This window comes from Vidua macroura, chromosome 2, assembly GCF_024509145.1.
Source record: "Vidua macroura isolate BioBank_ID:100142 chromosome 2, ASM2450914v1, whole genome shotgun sequence".
NCBI lineage: Eukaryota > Metazoa > Chordata > Aves > Passeriformes > Viduidae > Vidua > Vidua macroura.
Genome location: NC_071572.1, coordinates 71157959 through 71178787, shown reverse-complemented (window position 1 = coordinate 71178787; position 20829 = coordinate 71157959). Strand labels below are relative to the sequence as shown.

General features: G+C 47.1%; 2 protein-coding genes across 3 annotated transcripts; both read left to right on the top strand.

Annotated features, from left to right (window-relative positions):
• Window positions 1-457: 457 nt before the first annotated feature.
• On the top strand, window positions 458-2719 carry LOC128804259 (cytochrome c oxidase copper chaperone). Its single transcript, XM_053971880.1, has 3 exons — window positions 458-715; window positions 2195-2303; window positions 2511-2719. Exons 1-2 carry the CDS (start codon window positions 597-599, stop codon window positions 2277-2279), a joined length of 204 nt encoding a protein of 67 aa, XP_053827855.1. The 5' UTR covers window positions 458-596; the 3' UTR covers window positions 2280-2303; window positions 2511-2719.
• Window positions 2720-8004: 5285 nt separating this feature from the next.
• POPDC2 (popeye domain containing 2) lies at window positions 8005-18804 on the top strand. 2 transcript variants are annotated; one of them, XM_053970574.1, is made up of 4 exons: window positions 8005-8636; window positions 11003-11111; window positions 14413-14779; window positions 18403-18804. In XM_053970574.1, the coding sequence occupies exons 1-4, from the start codon at window positions 8092-8094 to the stop codon at window positions 18483-18485; spliced, it is 1104 nt and encodes a 367-aa protein (XP_053826549.1). In that variant the 5' UTR covers window positions 8005-8091; the 3' UTR covers window positions 18486-18804. The 2 variants fall into 2 exon arrangements, with proteins under 2 accessions (XP_053826549.1, XP_053826548.1); XM_053970573.1 differs by having other exon boundaries at window positions 14413-14917; window positions 18403-18493.
• The last annotated feature ends 2025 nt before the right edge of the window (window positions 18805-20829 follow it).

Below are 20829 nucleotides of genomic sequence, written 5' to 3'. Positions count from 1 at the left end.
GCACATCCTTTTGCAGCAATGCCAAGGGCCGGCCCTGCTGGGCCGCTGCCGTGAAACCGCGACATTAACGATCCCAGCGATGGTGACTGTGCTGTATCCGTGTAGCCACCCCCACAATGAACTGATCCTCTGTTTTCCCCACTGGCTGAGTAGGAAGAAAGAGGTTTAGGTGGCTGGGCACAACTTTAAGGGTGGAGCCGGCGCTGGCAGAGCCCAGGGCGTCACTTGCTGCTCTTGCTGACTGCGGCGGGAGCCAGCTGCTCTCGCCTGACGCCATTTTTCCTCCCCGCTGCCAGCTCCCTCCGTCCCCTTCGGGTTCGTTCATAACCGAGTGACCCTGGCAAATGTCACTTTCGTCCCGCCACTGTGTGGCAGCGCCCGGCCCGGCCCCGCCACGCCCCGGGGTGACGGCTACGAAGAGGCGGGGCGGCCGGCGGGAGGAGGGCCCGCACCTACCCCTCCCAGCAGGCCGCGGGCCGGGAAGGGGCGGGCGAGGTTTCCCGGAACCAGCCGCGGTTTCCCGGAGCCAGCCGCGCTCACACGGCCGCCGCCGGCCCGTTCTCCGCGCGGGCTGAGGGAGCCGGGAACTGCCCGCCATGTCCTCGGTGGCCGCCGCCAGCTGCGACGGCAAGGGCGCGGGGGAGGCGCGGGAGGAGAAGAAGCCGCTGAAGCCCTGCTGCGCCTGCCCCGAGACCAAGAAGGCGCGGGACGCCTGGTAGGGACCCGGCCCCGGGCTCCCTGCGGCCGCCCCTCCGTGCCCGGGCATTCCCCTTCCGCCGGTGTGTGCGCCCTGCCCCGCCGGCATTCCCTCCTTCCCGGAGTGTGTGCTCCTGCCAGCGGGCGCCGGGCATTTTGGGGGCTCTCCCCGCCCCGGATGCTGGAGCATCCGAGGGAGGAGGGCCAGTGTGGAGAAGGAGAGGAAACTGTCTTAAAAGGATACTTTAGAAATGAAGGGTTTAAAACCTCATAGCCCGTGTTTAAAACAGGTTTCAAAGATCAGCTTTCAATGCTGCTTGTAAATCTTCACTATTGTTGATTGAAGCAACGCATATCAGCAGGTGATAACTTCTTTGTTGTTCACCTGAGTATAAATTACGTTGTCTTTTAAGTAAAGGAAAATACTCTTGTTTTTTGAGTCTCAGAGGATGACATTTCCCAGAGAAGTTCAAAATTTGACAGTGACCTGTATAGCTGCATTGGTAATTATAGGCATAGTCATGACTGTAGGACCTATAAAATTGTATGAAGTGCATCCTCAAAATGGAGCTCCTTTGTCTTTGACAGTGAATCTTTAAGGTTTAAAAAACTTTAATCTGATGACCAAATTGTCTCTTTTTTTTTTTTTTTTTTTACTTTGCTGGTGGTATAGATGGTAGGTGACGTAACACTGAAATACTGAACACTGTTTTTGCTAAGTTTAGGGGGGAACATGTCTAATTACATTCACCCTCATAGTGAGGGTGAATCCAGGGCCCCCTAAGATGGTGGGAGGGATGTTACTGGTCAGATGCAGTTGCCCTGGGCAGCCAGTGGACGTGTCTGTGCTCATTGTAAAAAAAACTAAGAAAAAAATGAAACAGCTCTGTCATTCAGTCAGAAAGCAAGTCTGAACTGCTTTTGTGGTATACATAAGATACCAACAATAAGAGACTCTTACTTGGATAGATGAGTAACATCAAAAGTTACCATATATGGTGAATCATTTTTTCAACAATAGCTGGGCAGGTGTTGTGTTTTGTTTTGCTTTTTGCTTCAGGGTCCTTAAATTGCAACTGAAGTTGGACTAAAATATCATTTACTGATTAACCTGTTCTCTATTGTTCTCTTACTGGAGAAATGTTGCTTCCCTACTGAATAATTTGAAACTGGCCAGCTCAGCGTAATTGATGATGTGACAGCCTTGTGTTGTATAACAAATCCCCATCTGGACTTGCCCAGAATAGACCCTGGCCTGTGAATAGGAAGTTGTGTTATGCCTGTTGTCAGAGTTTTAGGTGCACAGCTCCAGGTTTTGGTAACTTTTTGGGATAGTTTTATATTGTCCAAAACAGCACTAGGATAGGAAAAAAAAAAAAAATCTCTGGATCCTAATAGGGATTTTTAATTGTCCCCAACAGTTTGTCAATTCTGTTTCTTTGACTAAAAGTAAGTGAACATTTTATTGCTGAACCCTGGAAATCTTTTTGTTTTGCAGCATTATTGAGAAGGGAGAAGAAAATTGTGGGCACCTAATTGAAGCTCACAAGGAGTGTATGAGAGCTCTGGGCTTCAAGATATGAGTGAGATGAGCAGGACTGAGTCAGGTGAGTACAGCCTTCAGGAACTCTGCCTCTGAGGTGCCCTGGCACCTCAGCTGGTGCCACTGCAAGGCCCAGAGTAGTGCTCATGATGGTGTTGCCCTTATGAGAGAGAAGGCAGAACAATCCTCATTGACATTACAGCCAACATTGCTGTCTCAATATCCAGTGGAAATCCATGTTTTGTGAAGCTATGTTTCCTTTCTCTTCTAGATGATGTCTTTGGTGTGACTGTGTTCTGGAAAGCTGCAAAATAAATTATTTCTGCAAGTTACTTCAAAGAACAAATATAAAGAAAGAGTCTATTTATGAAGATTCTTTAATGATAGAGTATGCATCACATCTGTAACTTTTCCACTGCTTGCTCTTGGCCACTGCTACAGAAAATATATTTTTTCCTCTTAATAAAAGCCTGAAAATGACCGGTGTTCCTGACTTCTGTTTCTTTTTAAGTAAAGAAATGACAGTGCCCTCCATACTGAAAACAGCATGCTGCAGGAATGAGAGAATGAGAAAAGCCTGCTTAGTCATTAATGTAGGAACTCTTTCTTCCTTCTGATTACTGATGTGGTGTGGTTGAACAGAGAGAACTTTGGTGGGTTTTCCCACTGATGCAAATTGTGAAATCATGCTAGTAGCATTACACTCTAGCAGCTTTCAGCAGCCGTGCTGAAGCTTGCAGTGCTGTTTGTGACAGTAGCTGTAACTATGTTTGTACAAAGGTGACCACAGTCTTATGAAATTAACTTCCTTAGAGTCAAAACTGTATTTGATTTCCCCATGTTCAAATTCTTCTGATGGTTTTTGAATACCGTTACCTGAGCTTGATTCTTTGTAATGAAAAATTAGGTACTTCCCGTCTCAAACTTGCTTGAGCCAGTAGTACTTCAAGGGAAAGGGAGAAGAGGACTGCTCTCTGTCACTGCAAGAGACTTTTATGTACAGGTTACTTGACTGAAAGTAAAGCGCTTTTTTTATACTGAGTTTTTGTTGTGTTGGTCTTGTGCTATGCACGCATGGGCTTTGTTTTCTGGCTGCTTCTTTCACTTGTATGAGATGATAGTGTTGTATGAGATGGTAGTTGTTGCTTTTGATTCCTTCTTGCAATCTAGAGAAACATTAGGTGCAATTTCTGGTTTGTTACAAGTGAGGCTTTTCTGGCTTCATAATATGTGACACTGAAACCCTAGTGTTACTCTTCCTGTGGTGAGTTGGCTTTCCTGAATATGGTGTCACTAATTTTTCTCCTGATGAGTTTTCTCTTCAGAAACTGAAGAGACAAAATCTGTGCTCTGTCTTGATTTTTCTCCTGACTTTGATGCTGCTGGAGGATTGAGTGTAGTCATGATCGTTTCTCTGCCTGCTAGGCCCTGTGTATCCTGAGCTAGCAGTGGCTTTTGACTGTGAACATTTAGTATGTGACACTTGGTGCTGCCTCTGCTGAACTCACAAGCTGTGTGAGGAGAGTTTAGATTCTCCCTCTGGGAATGTTTTCTGAAGGTCCTGTCTTGAGGCAAGAGTTGTGTCCATGCTGACTTTCTGCCTCAGAGTAGGGATGCAGGTGTGGCTCTGGCAGAAAGCATTCAAAGCTGCCTGTGGCACTGTAGCTGTTTAAGGAGCAGGACCTGGTGCTCTTCTTGGTGTTTATTATTGTCTTGAGGTAGGAACCTGAATAAGTTCATTCCTTGTTGAACCATTGTGTATCAGAGCATGAACTGAAGAGAATGGTAAAGATGGATGAGCACTAGCTTTGTGGTAGCATGGTCTGGGTAAACTGTGAAAATGGTACCACAGGAGCAGGGCAGAGAGTGGCCAAGTGAGAGTGGAGTGCTGTTTATATCAGGTCAAGAAAAGAAAAAAACATATTCCTGCACAATTTTACACAATTCTATTCACTTAAGAATTGGGATGTTTAGACCTCCATGAGGGTAAAAGCATGGCTAGTACTTTAGAAAGTTGTTGGAAATGAGTGGGATGCTGATGTATCTGTGTGCAACAAGTACAGAAAGGATACTAGACAACTCTACACTTAAAGCAACAAAGGAAAAACCTTGTAGTCAAATCAAATTCCTTGCTGAGTAGCTTAATTTCTTACTATGGTATTCCTGTGGAATGGATTCAGGGCTTCATTCAGGGAGTGGGAGTTCCTGTCTTAATACTTACTGACAGTGTTGGTGACAGGCACTGCCCTGCACGGGGTGGTGTGTACCTTGAGGGAAACGTGGCAGTAGCAGGAATCTTGACTAAACTATAGAGTAGCACAACTAGATACAGTACATGCCATCTTTGAACCTTTGTAATTCACTGTGAGCTTGTCTGGAGTAGGCTTGAGACCTTCCCCAGCAGTTATAAATCAAATGTGTATATTTTGGAGCTACGGTGTTTATTCTGTGTAAGTAACAGTTCTGCAAACTAATGCCAGCAATGCACTATATAATAAATAAAAAAAGAGGTGTTTGATTATGCCCTCTCTGACTTCAATCCACCAAGGTCTTAGTGTCCTCAACACAGGTGATTGAACTGGTTTTCAGCTTATGGGATCAGTAGTGAACCTGTTGACTTCCTAAAGGATGGGCAAAATAACCAGTCATTCAGCTGCTGTGAGATTTGGGACTGATAATCTCTGTGTTGTGTGGCTCTCAAGGACAGAGGATTTATTTGCCAAACATAGTGCAGGCTGTACCTGTGTTGCATCATCACATACAGCTAAATATGAAGTGCTACTGGTTGAGTCCATTCTAAGTGGGGAAATCAGTGAAGCACCTGTTTCCACACTGCCTGTTTCAGTGCTGGAAAGTTTGACATGTCTGTTTCTGTTCTTCACAAACACGTTTTGTAGTAATGCTTATGTGTTTACTTCCAGGGAAGGGTGTTAATGCTGCTCATGTATTTTCTATGAACTTGCCATCTTCATTCCAAATTGTTTTCAACTTTGGTATGTCCATTTCCCATTGAATCAGTACTGGCTTTTGAATACTCATCTTGGAGGAACCAGCATCCCTGGATGAAGGGCATTTACTCTAATCTAAAGCAAGACATGAAAATAAAATATCTCTTTGGTAATAAGAGAGTTTTTTACTTTTGCTGGGTGGAAAACTGAAAGTGCTATGAAGATGATCTGTATGGCCATGGTACTGCCAAGGGAGAAAGGAAGATTTAGTCTTGGTGGCTCAATCACTTTACAAATCTTCCTTTTAGAAATTTGAGTCTGAAAACACAAAGTTAATCTCTAGTGTGTACTCTGAGATCTACCTTTTAAAGTGCTGTATCATTCTCTCTACAATGTCACATTGGGACCCAGCAGAAAAATTGTGTAGTTCCTAACGAGAGCTTTGTGCTGTTATTGCCATGGGTTGAAAGCTTCTTGTCTGCCTTTCACAGAGAAATCACAACAGGTCATCCTCACCCACGGTGCTTCACTGCATTGCTGCAACACCACTATTTGTGTTCTGGAAGATGTCAGATGAAGGTCTTTCTTGCCCTAATGAGTCATTAATACTGTGTTCCAGTTTATTTTTTACTCAGGAATTTACCTAACAGAAGAATGAAATTATTAACTTCCTTTTTTTTCCACTTTCTTTGATGCCCCTGCAAAAAGTTTTGGTAGTATGAAAAGGTAGGAGAAATTGCAATGGTGCTTGTCAGGATGCTTCCTCTAATGTAGTTCTACATTTCTTCTCATAGCAGTTCAGTTTTGTCTAACAGATCTTATGTAAAGTATCTTTCTCCTAAGTGTTCACAATCTTGATATTCCAACTCCCCATTTTATCAGCTGTCAGCCTATCTTGGAGAGAAGGCTCCTTACAGATTTTTTGCAGAGGCCTAAAGGTAGACAAGTTGTTGTCGGGATCATATAGTGAGTATATAGCAATGGTATGAAAAACAGAACCTGGATCCCAAGATTTTTATTGTGGTGCTTTAGCTACAAGATCATCTGTCCTGCTTTGCAGAGAAGGTCAAGAGAAAGTTCTTAATTTCCCCCATAACTCTTGCAGATGAGTGTTCTGCTTCAGTAGATAAGATTTATTTCTTCACTTAGTTAAGGGGCCTCTGAAGACCAGTTTCCCTGTTTCACTTTACCCTTAACAGAAAGCACCTTTCTGAATGGACTGTGCTCACCCTGTGCAAGGCTTAATTTGTCTTCTTTCCTTCCCACATGTCAACCTGCCAGGATGGCTCTTAGGAGCCATGCAGCTCTGTATTGCACGTGGCCTCATCATTGTAGAAATAAGATTGTACTGGCCAAGACCATGATGAATTCTTGAAGGTTGCCATAAAGCATTGCTGCAGCCTTGCCTGGGAGACAGTGTTATTCCAGAGTACTATTAGTTAGGAGAGGTAATCAGTGTGTCTTTAACTGAATGGTGCCAATGGGAATGGCATCTTAGGCAGGGCAGCTGCAAGCTCGGTCTGAAACACAACCACCCTTGAAATCCTATCTCTACCCCACTGACCCATGCAGGCTGACTTCATACTGTGATGGGAGACCACGTGGGTTGCGTCAATGCCTGAAATGTAACTGCATCCTGGCAGTGGGGCAGATCCTGCCTGTGTGACTGATAATGTGTTACTTGAAGCAGGGGAGGAATTGCATTTATGAGTGTTTTGTGTAGCTGACCATGGAGGACTGACCTCAAAGGCTCTCTCTTGTGCCTGTGTCCTGGGTTACCTGAGTGGGAAGTGTTGGCTCTCCTCTTTGGGCTAAATGAAGGTCTGGGGCAGGTTCTAAATAGCTATTAGAAAAATGAGAATGTGGGATGATATTTCTCAAGGGTGCTTCCCAACAGAGCCTGTAATCCCTCAACTAGGATTTCCCCACAAAATGTGCTTCCAAGTGTTATACGCTCACAAAGCTTTTGGCAGGCAGGATAGTCTCATCTTCATGATAGATGAAACTGGGTGCCAGAGGCTCATTTGCTCTAGTTTTATCCCTTGCATTCACAGTTCTCTGGCTGTGCAAAGCTTTTCCTTGTGCCCCTTGATCTAAAACACCCCACGAGAGGAAGCTCCCTGGAGTAAGGGGAGGCTGTAATGGACCTGGAAAGTATTAATTGAGAGCCAGCCTCTCTTCCTTTGCTAAGTCCTTCTCATAGTTATGAACAGTGGGAAAAGGGGGTGACCTTTTTCCTTTTTTGTGCTGGGTGAAAATCACTCTCTTGCAAGAGTGCAGAGCGGTGGAGAGCCCGATGTGTGACTGGAGTTCGCCACGATAAGCTGGTTGTTTTCCCTTCTCCTTTCCCCTCCTCGCACTGCGCTGGGCTTATCTGGCCGCCTGAGGTATGTTAAGTAGCGGGTGCATGCTTGCTCTCTATTCTCCTCGCTGCTTTTGCTCCTTGGATTTCAATTCCAAACATGGTTATCCATTTGGGGTCTCTCTCCGTTCCACTGCCAAGAGATACACATTCCACACTCAACACCAGCTCCCTCTGCTGCTCTCTCACGGTCGCTATTCCATTTGCTGCAAGCAGGCGAGACAGGCAGTGCAAGATCTCTGTCCTGTCTGTGAGTTTTCCAGCTAATGGCCTCGACTCTTTTTCTGACTGAGCTCTTTTGGCCTCACGTTTGCCAGTTTCTTTTCTCACTGTTGTGGCTAAGAAGGGGGCCAGCCGACGCTTTGTGAGCCACAGAGGAGAACTGAACACTTTTGGAATTTTTTGGGAGCAAAAACATTCGGCGGCACTTTTTTAGCATGTTGCTTTGAAGCACTGCTGTGGGGCCAGACGGTGCACAAGAGGAAGAGGAGGAACAGCTACCCAGCAGCTCTGGTTTCCAACGTCTGCAACACCCTTTGTGTATGACAATTCATTCTGAGCGCAGGACGGCTGGGGAGGGTGGGGAGTGGGGCAGGATGAGCGTAAACAGCCCCTCGTGGGACCAGGCTGTTCTCCGGCCTCCAGTGTGTGATGCCTGGAAGGAGATTACGGAGGAAGCAGCCTACCAGCTGGCCAGCTGCATTGTCCTCCTGGGTTACATGGGGGGAAGTGGCATCTTTGGGTCCCTCTATATCTTTGGCCTCCTGGCCCCAGGCTACTTCTGCTATGCTCTGTGGGGCTGGCTGAGCGCTTGTGGGCTGGACATCTTCATCTGGAACATGCTGCTGGTTCTCGCCTGCTTGCTTCAGCTGGCTCACCTGGCTTACCGGCTCCGCAGAAACACCATCCCAGAAGAGTTTGACCTCCTCTACAAGACCATGTACCTGCCCTTGCAGGTGCCCCAGGAAGTCTACAAAGAAATTGTGAAATGCTCTGAAGAGCAGGTCCAGTCGCTAGTCAGAGACCAGAATTATGCAGTGGAAGGCAAGACGCCCATTGACCGCCTCTCATTGCTGCTGTCTGGCAGGTAAAGGCTCCCCCATTTCTGAACAAAGTCTGATAGCAAACTTCTGTGGCTTATTGTTGTATTATCACCCTTTGTCAAAACTGGGGTGAGGATTGTTTCCTTCCTCTGAAAAGGATCTGAGTTATGCATCAGTTAGTTGGGGAAGGGGGAAATTTGCTTTTTGGGGTGTTAGTTTTGTTTTGTTTTTCTAACTTAACAGTATTTCAGGGGATGGTTTGCAGACTCAAACTATGGGCAATGAAGTGGCCAGATCAGCCTTACCTGTGATACTTCTAATGAATCCTTACCCCCTTTGTCTGTCATTTTGAAGTGATCTTATTTCTGATGGGAGCAGACTGGCTGTGAGAATGTGTTTCTCAAGGCAGGAGAACAGTGTTTCTGGACCTGTGGTCTCTGGTGGTAGCTGGCACACCTCTGTGATGTGATGAGCTGTGTGCTGAGTGTGCTGAGTATGCTGACTGTACTGAGGCCTCAGTTCACCTGCTCTCCCTGGTCAGCTGTGTTCAGGGAGAATTTCCTGTTCCAAACACCCCAACCCTCAGGGCTTTGACATTTTTCACTTTGAGCACCATTTCATCAAAAGAGAGAGTATTTTTCCTGTGGTGGATCCTGCCTAATCAGGTGTCTTTCTTTCCCTGATATTCCTTCTTCTGGACCACCAAGGAGAACCTCAGGGATCTCTAGAGAGTCACACTGGAGATTTGACTGAATGAACTGTGCTGATCAAGTACCGTCATTTGTTCACCTGAGATCCTGTGGCATGCCTTTAGCAGCATATCCACTTAACTGGATTTGCAAAATCCAGATGCATACAAATAGCAATAGTGTTGGCTTCCAGTCTGCTGCCAGAGACTTGGCACTAATGTTACATAAGAATGGGAAAGGAAGAAGATCTCTAAATAGGAGCAGTCCTGAGCTGCAGGAGGTGTGTCTCACAAGGATTTTCCTTTTGGAATACAAAGCATCACCTTGGGCTCCTGTTTTACTGCAGTGGCCAATCCTCTCTGGTGAAGGAGTGTGCAAAGAAGAATGGCTGACCTTCCTTTTTTTGATGTTGATGGTTCCTTTTCTAAGATGTGTTAAGAGCACCCTGGGTCCACCAGATTGTTGAATAGCAAAGCACTGGAGGGATATTTGGTATGTGTGTTTCCAGTAGTCTTCACCCTACCAAACATCTCTGGTGAGCAGCTGGCTCTGGAGTTTACTGCATCTGTAATTACCCATCATAATATTGATGGGGAAGAGTCTGTGCTGTCTTGATCTGCACTGGATAATGTGATGCTACTCTGTGGGCATGAAAGTGCTGCAACAGTCAGTAAAGATGGTGATGGTGGGTAGTTGTTGGGCTCTCTTTTCCAGTGGGAAGTAAAGGATGCTCCATGGAGACGGGAGTGGATTTACATTTCCTAGTACCCACTCTATTGCCTTGTGAGATCCTTGTTGACCCAGCAGAGCATTGCTGTTACGGTGCTCTTTCTTAAACTAAAGCACTTAAGCTAAAAGCAAGTGGGGTCTTGGAAATGCAGAATATGGCTTAATTGGGAAATGTGTCTTACGATCCCTGACCCTTCCAGGCAGCACTGCCAGCTGATTAGAAGCCAAAGGGGAACAAAATCTTTTAACTCCTGAAGGCAAGAATTGCCTTTGTGCATCATACAACAGGGGTACATGGTGACAGGAAAGCAAGAGGCCCCAAGTCTGGTGATGCAGAGCTATGAATAGAACTCCAGAGTGCTCTGGCATTGTCCTTGCTTCAGGCCTGTGCAGGTCCTTCTCTATTCCCACAGCAGAGCTCAGTGCACGTTTGACCTTGACCCTGGCAGGCAATTGTAGCAAAAGCAGGCAAAAGGGATACTTAGAATGCCAAGAGAAAGTCAGTGGTAATGTGCAGCAAACGATGAGCTCTCAGGGTGATCTGTGAGGCACCATGGGCAGTAGGATTTTGGGGGATCCTGAGTGTAGTGACTTCCCAGTACCAAGACTGGGAATGCCCTCATGCAATCCTGGAAGCAGGAGGAAGATGCAAGTACAAAAAGCCACAGGCTGGCTTAGAAGTACCTAGAAGGCAGCAGTCCTGTGGGTTTAGAAGTCCTGGGTTAGGACCAAGCATTGCACCTGTGAGGGCTGTCTTTGTAGCAAGAAACAGAACACAGATGGGGTATGGGGAAGTGGCAGCAATTGGTTTCCCACAGAGAAAGGAGGGATAACCTCATCACTAAAGCACCTGCAGCTGTCCCAAGAGGGTACGAGACATGTGTGAGACAAGTATTTCTTTCCTCCCTGGTGGGACACACTGTTTGAGCTATCAGATTTGTGTGACATCTGTTTTGTGGCCTAAGCCTGTCTGCCTCACCTGTCCTCTGCAGGATCCGAGTGTGCCAGGATGGACAATTCCTTCACTATGTCTTTCCATACCAGTTCCTGGACTCTCCAGAATGGGAGTCACTGCGACCTTCTGAGGAAGGAACTTTCCAGGTAACTGCAGCTCAGCTTCCCTCCTTGGTCCTTTGCTGCATGTCTGAGAAGGAGGTAGAGAGGTCTCATTATACCATTCAAAGCTGACCAGGAATACTTTCCTCCCCTTCCTGGTGGTTTAGCCAGCACAGGATTGTGTGATCAGCTGTTTAACCTGTTTTCCTACCTTGTTCTGAAGACCTCAGGGCATGCTCCTACTATCTGCTGATAGCAAGGAGGGTGGAGCATGATGCTCCTTCCAGTTTATCGGGAATCGAGGTGTCAGATTGCCTGCTCTCTTCCCTTACGGTGTTCTCTAGTACCTGTACTGATGCATTTGCCCTGCACGCTGCTAGCAGGGTGAATTGTCCTGGCATCAGGATGGCAGCCGTGGCAATGTGCAGCAGTGATGTAAATCCATAAACATCCTGTTCCTCACCAACATTTCTGATGGTCATGTGTTTTGGGTGGATAGGCAGAAAGGATGATTCACATCCAAATATGGTTCTTTCTGAGCAGAAGGATCCCCTGCTGAGAGGCCAGACCAATTCTCATTTGCAGTAAAAGAAAGGATTTTGGCTTTGCTGTCAACACCCCACAGTGTTTCTTTGGCTTTCCTTCTGGAGAAGATTACTTAACCCTACATCCCTCTGTCTTTAACACACATCCCAGGATGGTCTGATACCTGTCAGGATGTCAATCCTGATTATGTCAATTAGGGCGTATGAGGAGGGATTTTGCTAATCCCTTGGGAGCATGGGAGGGTCATGAGGGATTGATGCTTTCTCATGAGGTATCCCCAAGCAGACTTGGTTAAACGAGGGCAGCTCTCCAAATCTGCTTTTCTGAATTTGGCTCATGTGTGAAAGGTTCATGGTGATTGCTCCTGAAAACAGTGACATCACCAGTGATTATGGTTGCAGGAGATAGCTGGCTATGTGACTGTGGCACAGGGCTACAGATTGTGAGCAGCAATAGGGATATTGGACCAAGGTAATGAAGTAGAAAAGGCAACAACAACATGGCTGTGCTAGGGCTGGTATCTCATGTTTTGCACAGGTCTTCAATCTGGCAGCAGACTGCTGCTAGCTCTTGGGCTGTATTTGCCCAAGAATCCGGCAGGGAGAGTGATGGCTGCCCAGTGCTTCAGGCAGGGAAATGGCTGACTGCAGGCATTTGCAACCTGCAAAGACATCCACAGCATTTTCTGAGCTGATTTCCGTGGAACTGAATGTTCCCAGACCTCCTGAGGGTCTTCATCTGTGGTGCGTGAGACAGCTTGGGGGCAGGCTGGGGCCAGGCTGCACCAGCCCTGCCAGCACCATGCTCTGGCACATCTCCTGCTCTGCAAGACAGGGCTGGTCAGTGAGGTCAGCCGTGCCTGGCATCAGGATGGGGAGGTAAGCCCTGGTAGGGAAGGCCATATGCTGCAAATGCCTAAACACCACGTGTGGTTACTGAGGAGCATGAAGAAGTAGCAGCTGTGTGAGACCAGCAGTCATCAGGTGTCACTTGACCAGTCCATATACCTGGAAGGACCTTACTCTTGGTGGCCATGCTGAACCATGGTGAGGTGCTGCTTTTGGTAGCTGTTTAACACACTAGTCCCTCTCACCTGAGTAGTTAATAAAACTCCGTAACTTATCTCAACTTTGTCTTAGCAATGCAATAATTTGGTTTAAAAAGTGCATGTTAGAGTCTGGGTCTTTGCTGGAGGAAGGCATGGAAGGTTTTTCTTGCCTGAGGTCTTTCTTGCCCCGTGGCTCTCTGGATTGAACAATTTCAGTTCTGAAAAATGGCAGAAAGCATGACTCAGTCTACACGAATAGTTGGTTTCCTTGAGCTTTCTGCTTTGGCTGTCTGCTTCCCACAGGACCGTTAGGTCCCAGTGCCTGAAAGAGTTCGGTTTCAGGGCTGGCACTTTCCCCCAGAAGGCTGAATTACAGGCTCTTGCTGATGCCGGAGCACTTGTGTCAGGGGGGATTCAAGAGTGAAATCTTTCTTGCTGTCCTGGTTTGGTGGCAGGTTTGCTTATTGCACCTCAATCTCTCACAAGAAGGGATCACTTTTGATCACTGTGCCAGAGGTTGGTTAGGAAAATAAGACTCTGGTCATTTCAATTTACGTGTGGCCCTTCTTTTTGCTTGCCTGGCCTGGGAAAGTTCTCAGGTTTTATCTCCTATATTTCTTTCATCAGACAGCTGTTTGCAGGGCAATGGCATTAAATATCAAACCCAAGGACACACACATGCAGCCAAGCCATGTTCAGCTTCCCAATGGCCCTCTGCCATGGCGGCTGACCAAGGAGACCCCTGGGCATAGAGTGAAAGGGAGCCCCCGGGTTATTTTGGCTCCGGCACTTGTTCGCATGCCAGTGTCTCCATTACACTCGGATGTTCTTCTTCTTTGGCCCAGGGCAGTTTGACCCTTCCTGCATTTCTTGTCTTTATTATTATTTATTATTATAATATACACTTGCATACTATATCATGTTTTTGACTGAAATTGTTCTTGTCCTACACTTAGGGGGAAAAGGCATCTCTTTACACTGGCAAAACCAGAAGGAAAATGAAAATAAATTTCTAAAGTTCTCTAAATTTCTAAGTTCTCTAAAATCAATCCAATAAACCCTCATGAGTTTTCTTCATATACACGAACACAATAAAACCTTTTTATTTCCCGTCTCACTGAGCTGTGCTGCAATTGTGCTGCAATGCCCTTCAAGGCCATTCAGCCCCATAGAGTCCAGCAGAACTGCTGAGACAGGAGGTCCCTTGGGCACAGGATGACCAGACAAGCCTTTCAGGTGGCCCTTCCAACACTCAAGGCCTTCTTGGAGCAGGGCCTGTGGGGCTGTTCAATCCAGCAGCAGAATAGGTCAGCAGCCTCCCCCAGGGCTACTTGCTGGCAATTCAGACTGAGTGGGCGTGCAAAAATATCCCCCTCTGTAGCATTTGTGAGGGATAATAGGGGTGTCTGTGCTGCCCTGTTCATTTCAGCTACATCCCTCAGATGTCAATAGGGAGCATCATCTGAAAGCAAGAGGGTGAATTGTAGCCATCCATGTGGCTGGGTTAAATGAGGACATGATACTAATTGCATTGGAAAACAGGGTCTTTGCCTCCTTAGGGAGAGGAAACAGCAGCAGGTAAGGATTTATCCAGTCATTCAGCCAGGACAATCTGGCTCTCCAGCCCCACCATCTCCAAGGAGAATAGATTCAAAGGGGCTGAGGGCATTCCCTGGAGTGAAGCACATGGCTCCAAGGTGGGTGACCCCACCCAGGCAGTGGGACTTACTCCACTCACCCCCTGCCCCACAGGTCACGCTCACAGCCGAGACCGATTGCAGCTACATCACCTGGCCGAGGAAGAAGCTGTATCTCCTCCTGAGGAAGGACCGCTACATTGCCCGGCTCTTCTCCTCCCATCTGGGCTATGACATCTCGGAGAAACTCTACTCCCTCAACGAGAAGCTCTTCGCCAAGTTTGGCCTTCGCTTCGACATCCGCTTGCCTAGCCTCTACCATGTCCTTGGGCCAGCCTCCTCCGAGGGGGAGTCGGAGGACTGTGAGGAGCTGCTGCCGGGCTCTGGCCAGGCCAGCGTCTCTGAGCCACCGCCGCAGCCGCCACCGCCGCCACCGCTGGCTCCACGCTCCCGGGCATCCCGGCCCGACAGTGATCTGCTGGGTGAGGACTCCACCAGTCTTGTCTTGGAAGATTTTGCTGAGTTGCCGGGGTCTTTTATGGACTATGTGAGCGAAGGGGAGTATATGAAGTGAGGGCACTCCTGGCACGGGCACACCTCACCCTGTGTGGGACCCTCGCGTAAGTACCCACTTGCAGAGCAAGTCTTTCCCGTGATGCATCTGCCTGGACAAGCACTGGACCCCATTTGCCATGGGTTTGCACCTCTGCAGTGTTTTTTATCCTGCTGCCCCAAGGAATCCCAGAAGGTGGGCTCAAGCTATGTGGTTGTCCTAAGGAAAAGCAGCAGGGCAGGGGCTTGACTCCAGGTACCATCTGTACTGTGGGGTAGAAGGGCCAGTAACCTGGCCATAGAAAGCTCTTACCCTGCCCAGTTCTCTCCCCATCCCTGAAGAGAGGCAGAAACACTGAAATGGTGTCCAGTCTGGCAGGTGGTACACAAGTGGTCACACAGATCATGAGGTAGAGCAATGCCAGGAGATTCTCCAGTATTGAGCTGAGCAAGAGCTCTGCAGGTGAGAAAGCCCACATCCCAGGAGATGCCAACAGGACTAGAAACAGCTCCAGGTTTTACAGCAGATTGGTAGCAAGGAGTTGCTATAAACCCTGCAAGTGCTCAGTCTGGGCAGGAGGAGAAAGCTCAGAGTCCTTCCTCTCCCTGTGCAGTACAGCTCATCCCAGCATTTGATCTGTCCTCCTTGTTTCTGCTGAGATTCATCTCTGCCAGATCAGTAAGGTGTTGAAAAGACTGCCCTGGGTGGAATAGGTCTTGCCTCCAGTCACCTTAGGTGGACTGAGAGGCTAAGCATTGTTTGAAGATGCCCCAAACTCTGCTTTCCAATGAGTGGGAATGAGATGCTCTCTTCCAAAATGCCAGCTCCTTACTCCAAAAGGAAAAAACATTCTTGTGCCTGGTGGCTGTTGGGGCAGAGGAACAATGCAGGCAAACAGAAATAGATGGGAGAGTGGCTTGTGCTTGAAATTCAAATCCAAGTGGCCAAGAGAGAAATTCCACCCTGATCTACTTTTAGCTAGCCACTGCATGCCAGCTGCTACACACCAGCTGCAGACCCCAAAATGTGCATTCCTGCTGCCGCCCACAGTAATCCAGCTGCCAGGCACCAAGCTTGGGACTGGGATTTCTGTCCTAGAAGTGACTCCTGCATGTGTCTTAGTTGGGTCTGCACAGCAGGGAGGAAGTTGCAGGGCTGGGCTGCAGCTGGGGTGGCTGCCTTCCATCAGGCAGCCTTGAACACAGCAACATTGCACCCTGCTCTTCTCTGTGCCTGCTTGGGTCTACTTCTACCTCTGCTATGGACTCAGTGGCAGGGAGCATTGGCTCTTTGCATGAGCCCTGACAAGTCTGCAGTATTCTTCTTATTATATGGGATATGAAGAAAGTGACCAGGGAAAGAACAAGTGTATTTGTTTGTGGCTGAATCAGATAAAAGAGTTAGCGAGAGTTTTGATTAGGGTTTTGTTGTTGGGGTTGTTTGGTTTTGTGTAGTTGGTTGTTGTTTTCTTTTTTAAGGAGGCAGAGAGAGAAAAAAAATCCACATTTTTTCTAGGAATGTGAAGCCTGTTTTTGCTGGTAGGCTGCTGGACATATGAATTTGCAGCTTTTTCAGTCCTTTCTTGGAGAGGCAGGAACACTGAATCACTTATGAGACATCCATCCTCCTAGCTGTCAAAGTGTCTGTGAAAACATGCAATCAAAGTGAATGCAAGTAGTGTTGTGAACATGGCGAAGTTACTTTGCCTGTGCTTTCATTCTGTTTTGCCTTCTCAGAAGGAAGATATACATTCTCAGATCACTGGTAGAATTCTTCTAGTTGATCAAGCTCAATAAAACCAGAATTGCAAATGCAATTAAAAAAGGAAGGAGGCAAGTAACATTGTAGCTTTTTTTGAATAATTTGCACCCATTTTTGGCAGTGAGGCAATACTGTGAACATACACACAAGTGTGTGTGTTGGACAAAACTTTGCTACACAGCAAAAAGCTATTCTTTCTTTCACACAGTCCTGTTGTGAGCTGGAAGCTCTTGTCTTTCTAGATCTTGTGACAGAGACAGTATCAAGGAGTGCTGCTACTGGCAGCAGAGACCTGCAATAAAAGCCCAGATATTTAGAGGCTTGTATTTGAGGTGGGAGAGGAAGATGATCTTCCGTGTCCATCAGTCTGGAGACAATAGACAGTGTGGTATTTTAATTTTTAAGGTAATTAGACAAGGAATCAAAAACTCTGTTTAGTATGCTCATAATGGTGGAATGAGAGCTTCCCTGTTACCCTACTTGGCACTTGTGTGTCCTAACCACATCACATCCCAGCACATCCCATCACATCCCACATCACATCCCAGCGGCACAGCAGCTGTTGTCACATCTGGACAATATTCCACAGGGACTTGAGTGCCTCACCACAAAAACTAGTGATGTAGAGGGGCTGCAGGTTTTCCCTCTGTCCAAACACTTGTTACAGCTCAGCAAATAATCCAAACAGGTCTGCCATGGCTCAGGTAAAGCACTTTCCTAAATTTTTTTCCTACATCTGATATAAACAGGGAAATCCCCTGCAGTGTCATTCTTCAAAGTAAGTCCCTGAGGTCAGAGCTCTCCTGGGGCTTTCCCCTGGTCTGTGCTCTCATCTCTTTTCCCAGTAACCCTATGTGGGTAATCACCTTGCAGCTCTCTAAATTCCCTGTGCTGAAGTGCTTCTGTGGGTGACATTCCTCTTCCTTTTCTGTCACTACAACAGCCACCTTGCAACACTATGGTTCAGGAGGGCAATTCTTGAATACCCAAAATGCTACGAAGGTCATACACAAGAAAATATTCATGGAAGATATATTGGCCCTACTATTCATGTAATCTAGTTCCTTGAAAGTGTTTCTAGTCTGCTTATGAGTAAGATGGACAGTGATATCCCACTGATGAGCAAATTCATTCCTTAAGGAGGATGCTGCCTGTTTGAAGGAGGCAGGTTCAAATGTTCTGTTCAGTACTTGCTTTAACAGTATAGTGTAGCTCAGTGCTCCGGAGAAAACTAAGCTTTATTCCTTGCCAGGAAATTTAAACAACCAAGAGCCACCTGCTTTTTTTCCTATTCATATTGCATTTGTTCTAGTTTGTTGCTGTCAAGTGCTTGCAGGATGTGTAGCTGTTGCTACCTGTTTTTTTACAGTTACATCTTGGAGCTGCCTTTCTATTTGGTGGGTGAGATGGGTGGATGGATGCTTGATGGTCTGCAGCTTGGTATCTAAGCTAGTAGTTAATATTTTGTATCTGCTTTGAGAGCAAAAGCAAAGGAGTTATGGGCTTTGTTTAACCAGTATCACAGAAGGCACTTTGGAAGGGTTTGTTTTTGCCATCTTAGAATGGGTGCATAACCCTGTTTCCTGATTTATCAGTTGTTGAAGAATTACATAGTTTTGCACGCTCATTTAGGAGGGGAGGGGAGAAGAACAGGTAATGGTGGGCTCCATGAGGTTTGTGTCTTGGAAAAGTTCGAAAGTATGATAGTAATGGTGTGCTCTCTTTCTCTCTCTCTCCCTCCCCTAACTCTGTTCCCCTTCTCCTCCCTCCTCCACTTCATTCCTTCTGCAGCCTCTGAAAACCATCTCCAGAGTTCTCACCCTCTCTGCAAAGGACGAGCCCCTCTGGCTCCCACCCAGACCCCTGAACTCTAGGGAACAACAGGCTGTTTTGATCCCGAAGCCCCTCCAAGGGAGCAGATGCTCACACAGGTTTTTGACCAGAGACACTCTTTAGCATGCAGAGACGTCTGTCAGCAGATATCTACACTCAGGAGCACATGAAGCACATGCTTAAGACTGCAGTGTGACACTCCAGCACCTCCCACCCCATGGCTGTTCACCAGAGCTGCCTTCCCCAGAGTGCTTCCACGGTCTGTTTTCTAGTCCTGCCTCTCTGAGGTTGTCAACAGCTCTGTCACCAAAGTGCACCAATATCCTGCAAGCCATACCAGCCTGCTTGCAGAATCTGTGTTCCCTTTGATTCAATGATTCCCATTAAAGTCAGAGATGAAACTACTGGTGTTTGAAGATTTGAAGAGGGAGAAAACAGCTGGAGGGAGGAAGGGAGGGAGGATTTGAAGAGGGGGATCACTTGAGGTGATCTCAAGGCACAGAGTGGATAGGGCAAGGGGAAATGGGCCACCTGACAGCTTTGGTAAAGGGCTTGCAATGGAGAGTTTGATAATATGCATCTCACTGGGCATACACTCTAGTAAGACCAAAAATTACTTTTCCAGGAGTTAGGATTTCTCATTTATGACAAGTACAACTTCTCAAAGAAGCTGGTGAAAAAAGACTTCTGGTTGGTTGTTTGCATTGATTCTTGACATAAGAAAGAGAATGAATTGAGATTGGGAACAGGTGCAGGAAAGAACACTTTTTTTGTGTGTGCTCAAGGGGGCATGACCTCAGGGTGCTCAAACATCAAATGAAGAAATTAATGGATACAAAACCTCTGTGAAGAGAGCAGCCATTGGTAGGAAGGACAATGCCTTAATGAAAATAGTGTAGAAATGGAAGGCCTCTTCCAAGTTCAGCTGCAACAGGATTTGTTTCATGAGCTTCCCCAGCTATTTCCTCAGTCAGGGAATTGGAAATACTTGTGGAAGAATCCTCTGTCTTGCAGAGCTTGGTGCAATCAAGTTGAGCAGTGGCAGTAGGAGCCTTTCCAGGGCAGGTATTCAGGGAAAGAGCAAGGAGTGTTGGTCCTTCCATCAGCACAGGGAAAGGTGTCCTTCAGTGCCTCTTGGCACACAAATGCTGGGGCACAGCCATTCTGCCTGTGGGGCTGGCTTTGTGTCAGCCCTAGGCTGGTGGAGGCAGCCCCACCTGCCCTGCCCTGCTCACACTGGGCTGTGGCCCAGTATCTGGTTTGGCCTGTCTTGCAAGTCTCAGCTGGGCAAAACCTGTGCCCTTGGGATCTGGCACTCTTGCTGAGGGCCTCTGGAGTGGTGGGTATGCGAGATCTGTGATGTACACAGCTCCTTGCACTGCTTGCCTTTGCTGCCGCACCAGGGCAGGAGAATGGGGATGCCCCAGGCCTGGGAATCATCCTGCTCATGGTTGTTACCATGCTCTGTCAATGCATTGGTGCTTCAGCCTGACCCCACTGCCTTTCACAGCTCGGAAATGTCTGCAGCAGATTGACATGGGAGCTGTCGGGCTCTCTTCTGCAAAGGAGCTGAAATGTGCAGTGGAACTGGGTCCATCTGTCAAGGTGCTTTATGCACCTGCCTGAAGCAGTGTACCAGGCTGGGCTGAATTACACACTGCCCTTCACCTGAGCCTATATTCCAGTCTTCAACAAGAAGATCCCAGGAAACTTCAATCATGGTGCCAACTAACATGGATCTCTCTCAGGTTGTCAGACTCCAGCTCTATTCCTCTCCCAAGTGTGTGTTTGTTAGCTGTCCTTCCAAACAGTCATAAGGCAGGGCCCAAGATCTTGGATGTGAACTGAAAGCAGGAGCTAATCCTGCTGTCTGGTGGAGCAGGTGTGACAGCAAATTACTTACGATAATTCTTCAATGCTTTTAGCATGTCCCTCACCCCTGATTATGGAATTCCTGGTGCACTTTTCTATTGCTCAGTGAAGCCAGTACAGGGAAGCAGAGAAAATGGTCAACAGAAGATGTGATTTGTGGGCAAAAATTATGAAAGACTTGTCACCTCTTTAATTTGCATATGTATCGTGGTGTGGAAAAGGTGTGGATGGGTGTGTTGTTTCTGTGGTCATGCATCCCACTGTAATCTTTCACCAATTATTTCCAGACTTCAACTAATTTTTCAGGTCTGAATGGCTGTGCTGAGTTCCTGGGATTAATTTGTGTTAGGTGGCCCCGTGGCTACAATGCTCCATTCTCCTATTACCTTCTATTCTGGGCAGATGGTGAAAGCAGTGCAAAATTGGAAGTGAGAGCTCTGTGCTGCTCCTGGTGTTTGCTTCATTTCATGTGAGCTTCAGAGAGAATTATGTGCTGTGAAATCAATAGGGTCT